Source organism: Podarcis gaigeae (genome assembly GCF_964106915.1).
Source record: "Podarcis gaigeae genome assembly, chromosome: 17".
Classification (NCBI taxonomy): domain Eukaryota; kingdom Metazoa; phylum Chordata; class Lepidosauria; order Squamata; family Lacertidae; genus Podarcis; species Podarcis gaigeae.
In genome coordinates, this window is record NC_139694.1 from 685,636 (window position 1) to 693,777 (window position 8,142).

Sequence of the window (8,142 nt, forward strand, 5' to 3'; positions counted from 1 at the left end):
TGGAAATGGCGGGCGCACACGTATGAGCATACACGCAATCCGGCCCATAGAGGGATCTCTGCTGGAGCAAACTGGCCCAGGCAAGGGAAACCTTGCCGACCCCTGGATATTATGTACATAAAATGCTGCGTTTGAAGGCATTGTATTTAAAATACTGTAATGGGAAGTTTGCCTTAGGCAAAAAGGTTCCACTCTGGCAGAAGCGGCAGAAAAGGAAGGTGTTTATCCATTGGCGTGAGATAAGCTACCCTGATGACTCATCTCTGGAAACATGAGCTACAGAGCTCTCATAGCAGGAAGCTGAATCTTGAGAAGCCAGAGGAGCAGTGGCTACAGATAAGTTCTGCAATGGTGAACAAGCTTAGGAACCCCCTCTGGGACCAGAGAAAGGAACATTTACTGAACTACATAAAGGACTGAACCTCATTGCAATGTGTTACTTTGTTACTTTGTAATGTTATCTTACTGTATAGTGGTACCTCGGGTTAAGTACAGTACTTAATTTGTTCTGGAGGTCCGTTCTTAACCTGAAACTGTTCTTAACCTGAAGCACCACTTCAGCTAATGGGGCCTCCTGCTGCCACCAGAGCACGATTTCTGTTCTTATTCTGAAGCAAAGTTCTTAACCTGAAGCACTATTTCTGGGTTACTGGAGTGTGTAACCTGAAGCATCTGTAACCCGAGGTACCACTGTACAGTCAAACCTTGGTTCTTGAACGGCTCCATTTTCAAACATTTCAGCTCCTGAATGCCGAAAACCCGGAAGTAAATGCCCCGGTTTTTGAACATTTTTTCGGAACCCGAACGTCCCGCGTGGCTTCCGTTTTGAGTTTCCCTATTGAATTGAGGCTTCCGCTTTCTGTTTTTGGATATTTCAGAAGTCAAACAGTCTTCTGGAACGGATTACATTAGAAAACCGAGGTTCCACTGTAACTAGTATTTAAGACTGTTCTACACAATGCTGAACTGCTCTAACAGGGCCATGCAGAAGCAGCTCCGGTGCAATCTTGGCTGTCACTGCACCCCCCTGCTGAATCCCACTGCCTCAAGTGCCTGTTTCAGTCTTCCTTGTGGTCTGGCAGCCCTGTGTGGGATTCACTGGATCCACTTTAGACTGCTAGGAAAGTTAGTTCAGGCACTACCTTGCCTGTCTGCAGGATTAAACACTGAAAGGGAAGAGAAGGGGAGTTTCTCCCAAACAAAAGATTACTATAATATCTGAACATTTTGTCTTGTATCTCAAGTTCTATCACTGCTAGGAACTTACCTCTATCTTTAAAAAAAAAAAAAAACAGCTGAGAATTGGAGGATTGTGGAGGTTTTTTTGCAGGGGAGGGCGCAGCAGCAGCGAAGACAGATGTGAATAATTCCTCCAGTTTCTCTGCTATCTTGCCGAGTTATGCAGATCACTGCACAAAGACCACTTTCTGCCTCACCTCCCTGCAATATTTGCAGCTGACTACCTTGCAGGGCTGTCCTGAGCCCCCCGGCCTCACCCGCTGCTCCCCCACCCACAACATGGAGTAGCATAGTGGAAATAATAGCCTTTGTTGGCATTAGCAACATGCCTACAAGGGACAATTCCCCCCCAAAAAATGTTTTTTATTGGTTTTCACAATATTATAAACAAACAAACACATAAGACAAACCAACATAAATCACAGCCTTATTGAAAATTACACTTATTAACTTTGTTAAGTGACTTCCCCGCCTCCCCTTGGTTGAATTTCATTGCATATCCTTTTAACAGGAGAAATTTTTTTTAGATGTTTAAACTAAAAAAAAAGTGAATGTTTCATGAGAAATAAGCCCTGAGTGTTCCCCCCCCCCAATTTTTTTATTGGTTTTTACATTATAAACAAACAAACAAACAAACAAACAAACACAACAAACATACATCATAGCCTTATCAAAAATTACAGTTATTAACTTTGTTAAGTGACTTCCTCGCTTCTCCTTGGTTGAATTTCATCGCATGTCCTTTTAACGGTTTTCCAAATCCCATTTTTTATGAAATGAAATAAGCCCTGGGTGTTTCTTTTCTTTTCTTTTTAGGGCACAAAGCTCCCCTGATTATTCGGGGTGCTGGCTGGGAAAGAACCCGCCCCGGGAGGAATCTCTTCTCCCTTCCTCAAAATGGCTTCTCTTCTAGGCAGTCCAACCCGGAAGCCTCCCGTGCCGGAAACCGAGGCCGCTCTCCCCTTTCTTCTCTCGGCGGCGGAGGCGAGAGAGAGGCAGCGCTTCCGGGTCAAGGGGCCGGGGAGGCGGGACTTTGACCTTGGCCGCGCTCAAGATGGCGGAGCCCTACAAGCCGGCGCCCCTCTTCCCGCGCCCGCCCCAGCTCGACCCGGCCGAGTACGACGCCTCGCCCCAGAAGCGCGCCGCCGAGGCCGAGCGCGTGGCCATCCGCTCCCGCCTCAAGCGCCACTACCTGCTGGAGCTCAACGACCCCCGGAAGACCAGCATCGTGAGTGGGGCGAGTCGGGGGGCAGCGCGGCCCAAACTGGGGGGGGGGGGACGCCAGTTGCGGACGGACTACAACTCCCATCACTCCTTGCCCCTGGGCCTGGCAGCGAGGGATGATGGGAGTTGTAGTCCCCCCCCAAGTTTGGGGAAGAACGGAGACCCCTAAGCTCAGTTTAAAATGAAGGCAAGAGAAGGAAACGGGGGGGGGGTGCAGGGGGGGGAAGAGAGCATTTTCTGAACCTCCAGTCAGCTGCAAGTTTGAAGAAGAGGAATAGTAGTAGTTGGTCATTGCTTGGGAGAAAGGCAATGGCAAACCTGGACAGCATCTTCAAGAGCAGAGACATCACCTTGCCAGCAAAGGTCCGTATAGTTCAAGCCATGGTTTTCCCAGGAGTGATGTATGGAAGTGAGAGCTGGACCATCAAGAAGGCTGATCGCCAAAGAATTGATGCTTTTGAATTCTGCTTTCCTTTGGACCACATCAACAATGCAATACAATGTCATCTGGGCAGCCCAGGACCTCCATGCACACTGCTCAGGCTTGAGGACACTTTAGGGCTGCTAATGCAGCAGTTTGACTTCACCCCCAGAGGTGCACTTCATTGTCTCTCCAGACAGATGGGTGCCACACACACGCACGCACGCACACTTAACATAAGCAGAGGTAGGGCCGTAGCTTAGTGGCTGGGGATCTGCTGTGCAAGCAAAGGGTCCCAGTGCACAGCAAAGAACCCCAATCTGCGAGCACATTTGCAAAGCTGAGTTGGGTCTGCTATGGTTTCATACTGGATGGGGGATGGCACGTTGAGATTCCTGCATTGCTGGGGTTTGGACTAGATGACCCTTGGGGGTCCCTTCCAACTCTACAATTCTGTGAATTCCCCAACATCTCCAGGACGCCTGCTTGATGTTGCTGGGCTACAGCTCCCATCATCCCAGGGCTGGTGGTCAGAGATGATGGGAGTTGCAGTCCAGGTTGAGAAAGGCTGGCACATAAACAGGACTGTCTAGAAGGACCAATGGTCTAACTCGGCGTAAGGCAGTGTCCTATGTTCCTTTCTGTTATAATTCACAACATCCGAGCCTATAACTCCCACCTGGGAAGCTGAAGCACAATAATCCAGGGGGAACACTCTTATTGTCTTCTGCATTTGCCTGTGGTTGCACTTTGTGCCTAAGATGTACAGTAGATTACAAGGTGAGGGCTGACATTACCTGCGTAGATTTGTTACAGTGCGCAATTGGGCAGATCTTCACTATCCTCTCTCTGCTTTAGGATGACCCTGCTGTGACTCGTTGGGTTTACGCCCGAATGTACAACGCCTATCCTAATTTCCGTGTCACCCCAAAAACGTCGCTGCTGGGAGCTGCTTTCGGATTAGGGCCCATTTTTTTCTGGTGGTATGTCTTCAAAACGGACAGGGTAAGGCTATAAGCATGTGATCTCAAACAACTGTGTAGCTTGAGATCCGGTAATCCTGGATTTACTAGTATAAATGGCTTGCTGCACAGGAACACTAGGTTTCGTGAGAGGCATATCGTAATGGGAAATATGCGTTCTGCTTTATCACACCTTCCTCAGTCCCTTTCCCCTGTTATTTTTGTATCAATCTGGGGACTCTTGACAATTGACAACAATTCTGATTTTTTGGGCATCCAAAACACTGGTTTCCATATTTCAGAAATGTTGTTCAGTTAGCTTTTTTGTGTGTGAAAGCTCATGATGTTCCTCCAGTGATGCACAAATAATTGTATAAATAAAAGGTGGCAGGTTATTGCAAAAAGAAAGCAGCTCAGTGAGTGGAGTAGGGGATTAAAAACCCTGTAAACAGTTGAAATCAAAAACAAAGTAATCAACCTTGCTCATTCTTATAATTTTCATTGTGTAGCAAATGTTTTCCTGTTGCCATTTATTTATTTTTAGCATTTCTTGCCTGCCATTCACCTTAAGATCCAGGGAACGTTACAACAAAACAACAATAAAATTTACAACTGAAAAAACCAAACACAATAAAACACCAAAAACACAATATAAAACGTAGACTAAAGGAAGTCTTTAACATAAAATAACTCAGCTGTTAGAAGCAGATGAAGGGGTGTGTCTTCAGCATATGACAAAAGCTGTACAATAATGATGCTAACGTACCTCTTTGGGGATGGAATTCCACAATTGGGAGGCTGCAACAGATAATGCTTTTCCCCGGGTCACCACTGCCTGGACCAATGGTGCAGAATTACCAAGGAGGCCATCTCTGCTGATTTTAACATCCAAGAGGAGGAAACCTTTCAGAAATTTGGGGCCCAAAAGTTTAGGGCTTTGAACATTAAGAATAATAATATCCTTGAACTGAGTCCAGGAACAAATTGGGAACTAGTGCAGCTGCTTCAGAACAGGAGTTATATGAGTTCTAAATCAGGCACCCCCAAACTCGGCTCTCCAGATGTTTTGGGACTACAACTCCCATCATCCCTGACCACTGGTCCTGTTAGCTAGGAATGATGGGAGTTGTAGTCCCAAAACATCTGGAGGGCCGAGTTTGCCTATGCCTGTTCTAAATGGTACCCAGGAAGTAATCTGGCAGCTGCATTTTGGAACAGTTGGAGATTTCGCACCATCTTCAAGGGCAGTCCCACGTAGATTGCACTCCAGTAGTCCTGGAGGCGTCCCAAGGCCAAGTAATGAAGAGGCAATAGCTGGCTAATTAGCCATAGCTGAAAATAGTCACTGCTAACCACCAGGCCATCTAACCTTCCACTGATAACTGATCCAGGAGTACCCTCAAGCTACAGCCTTCCTTTCAGAGGAGTGCAGCCTCTTCAAAACAGACCATCTCTCCAACTCTCGCATTCTAGAACTTAACAGCATACAACACTTCTGACTTTCTTTAAATTGCCCTGAAATTTTTAAATTGAAAGCGGGTGAAAAAAATACTTTAATAAAATAAAATGTTTACTCGGAAGTCTCATTGCTTGGGCTTAGTATCTAGTACGGGTTGCCGTCTTCTGCTAACTCTGTTGTCTTTGGGCAGCACTTTTGTTGGAGCATTTCTTTACCCTTGCTTAGATTGGTGATTTCCCCCCCTCTGTTTTTGCTTTGCACAGGATAGAAAAGAAAAGCTCATACAGGAAGGCAAGTATGAGCGACCGTTCCCTCTGTTCTATTAAGTGTCCTGTACCTGTTGCTGAAGGGGCTTGTACTCCATCTCTAACCTATTTCAAAATAAATCTCACTTAGAAACTGGTTTGTTTCCTTTGCGTTTCAAGTGCAACACCTACAATAAATCTTTTGTGTGTGTGCTGAAATTTATTGTGTCACTACAGCTTGCAATTCTGCTTTCAAAACCTGGGTTTTCAGTGTCTTCACATTTTCACAAATTACCGTATTTTTTGCTCTGTAAGACACACCTTTTCGCTCCTAAAAAGTAAGGGGAAATGTGTGTGTGTCTTATGGAGTGAATGCAGGTTGCGCAGCTATCCCAGAAGCCAGAACAGCAAGAGGGATTGCTGCGCAGTGATCCCTCTTGCTGTTCTGGCTTCGCCGTGTGAAGCCTCTTCAGGGCAGCTGGCTTCTGGGATTCAGAATATTTTTTTCCTTCTCCTCCAATAACTAGGTGCGTCTTATGGTCTGGTGCGTCTTATAGAGCGAAAAATACGGTACTGCCCAGAGTGGGGTGCAAAGGCCAGGGACAGAGGAATATTGTTTGAGCGAGTGAAGGGACAACTGACATGAGGCCTGGTTCTTAAATCTGATATTAGAGTTACCTCTACACAAGAGGCTACAGAATTCCGGAACCTTCTGTTTTCACGATAATGAGGTGACCTCCTTTAGGCCTTCCATGGAATCAATTTGCAGAAATGTAGCTTTACCCATTTCAGATCTGAGACCTGAGCCTGACATTCGACTATTTTCTTCCCCTTGGTTTCAAAAGCATTTAGGTATGTCTACTCCTTAGGTGTGGATTGTGCCATTGCTAATGTTTCAAGGATAAAATGGCTCCCATTCACCAGCCTGCCACGGATTACGATAACCCCAAGCAGTCTGGGAGGGGTAGCCCAACAACATGGAGGCTCACTGATTCCCACCCCCTGTTCTAGGCTGAATTACTGCCTTTGAAGGCTGTCCTCAAAACTGCAGTTAGTCCCAAATATAGCTGCTAGGATGCTACCTGGGACTGGGTGTTGGGTCACATCTCACCGGTGCTTTAACAGGTAACTTGACTCCTGGTTCATTTTCTGGTTCAAAATTCAAGTGCTGGGGATAGTTTTTAAATCCTTCTGTGTCTGGGATGTATGAAGGATCACCTCCACATCAGCCTGCCCAAACATTTCCATCTTTAAAGGCCCTCAGGTGAGGTGGGGAGGTAACAATAGGAGATTTCCCCAGGTGTTCCCCCAGAGGTTCACCAGGTGCCAGGTTGTTTTTAACGGTAGCATAGATTTTCATTAATGTTTCATTCTTGATTAAAATCCATCATGTTTTAAAAGCTTTTTTGCTGTTAGTTTTAATTGTATTGTAAAGTTGCTCCAGAGCAGGGGTCAGCAACCTTTTTCAGCCGGTCCCGGTCCACCATCCCTCAGACCATGTGGTGGGCCAGACTATATGCGTGGGGAATGAACAAATTCCTATGCCCCACAAATAACCCAGAGATGCATTTTAAATAAAAGGACACATTCTACTCATGTAAAAACACGCTGATTCCTGGACCGCCCGTGGGCCAGATTGAGAAGGTGGCTGGGCCGCATCCGGCCAACGGGCCTTGGGTTGCCTACGCCTACCCTAGAGCAAAATAATTTTATTTTTTTATAAATTGCTGGCATCCATCTGTCTCAAGGGACAACTGAGTGCACTTCCAGGGGGTCAAGTCAAACCACTGCATTAGCAACAGGGCTCAAGCCTGAGCAGTGTGGGGGGGGGGGTGTCCTGGGCTGACCCGATTGAAAAGACTGTCAGCATTTGTGCTGGTCCCGGGGGCTAACCAAGAGGCAAGGTCCAAGTCCAGTCCGAGGTCGAGGGTGCGGTATGGAGGCTGTCCGTCAAAGCTGTAGCTGGGTCCAAGGCAGGGAGTCAGGTGAGGTCAGGAACTCTGGCAGAAGAGCAGGACAGGGTACAGGCAGGAACAGGCTACCAACAACGTTGCTCCCGCAACTTGGGACTGAGGCTGGCTGGCTTTTATCTGCCCCGAGGCATAGGGCGGCCCCAATCCTCTGGTGACTCGCTTCTCCTGGCCTGGAGGCGAGCACTTCTCCTGCGGGAACTTAGTTCCCTCCGCCTCTCTGCCCTGAGCCTCTGCAGCTCAGGAGAGGCTGGAGGGTTACCGGACCCAAAGGCAACCTCAGCTTCCCCTGACATGGGGCTGAGAGCGGAGCACCTGCAGGCAATGTGTCCTCCATCACCTCAGGAGCCAGAGCAGGCTCAGCTGGTGCCTGCACCTGAGGATCCAGCACAGGTGAGGACCCTTCAGGCTCAGGCCCCGGCCCCGGCTCAGCTGGTTCTGGAGGTGGGGGATCCTGTGCAGGCTGGGATCCCTCAGATTCAGCATCCGAGTCTGAACCCCAGGCCATCACAGCATTGTTGATGTGGCTCAAACGAAAGCAGAGCAATATGTTTGGACCAGCTTGGCTGCAGCAGTTGCCCAGAAGGAGGTGTACAAAGACACTATCCAGTCGTCTTAGGGA

The 8,142-nt window shown here is 47.6% G+C and overlaps 1 protein-coding gene across 1 annotated transcript; it reads left to right on the forward strand.

Moving 5' to 3' along the window:
• The first annotated feature begins 2,237 nt into the window (after nt 1-2,237).
• NDUFB4 (NADH:ubiquinone oxidoreductase subunit B4) lies at nt 2,238-5,707 on the forward strand. Its single transcript, XM_083720016.1, has 3 exons — nt 2,238-2,467; nt 3,743-3,889; nt 5,569-5,707. Exons 1-3 carry the CDS (start codon nt 2,294-2,296, stop codon nt 5,629-5,631), a joined length of 384 nt encoding a protein of 127 aa, XP_083576142.1. The 5' UTR covers nt 2,238-2,293; the 3' UTR covers nt 5,632-5,707.
• Nucleotides 5,708-8,142: the final 2,435 nt, after the last annotated feature.

Bases quoted from the DNA above. Each gene is read 5' to 3' on its own strand.
- NDUFB4 (XM_083720016.1), top strand. From the start codon at position 2,294: ATGGCGGAGCCCTACAAGCCGGCGCCCCTCTTCCCGCGCCCGCCCCAG. The intron at 2,468-3,742 runs GTGAGTGGGGCG...TCTCTGCTTTAG, and splicing joins ACCCCCGGAAGACCAGCATC to GATGACCCTGCTGTGACTCG. The intron at 3,890-5,568 runs GTAAGGCTATAA...TGCTTTGCACAG, and splicing joins ATGTCTTCAAAACGGACAGG to GATAGAAAAGAAAAGCTCAT.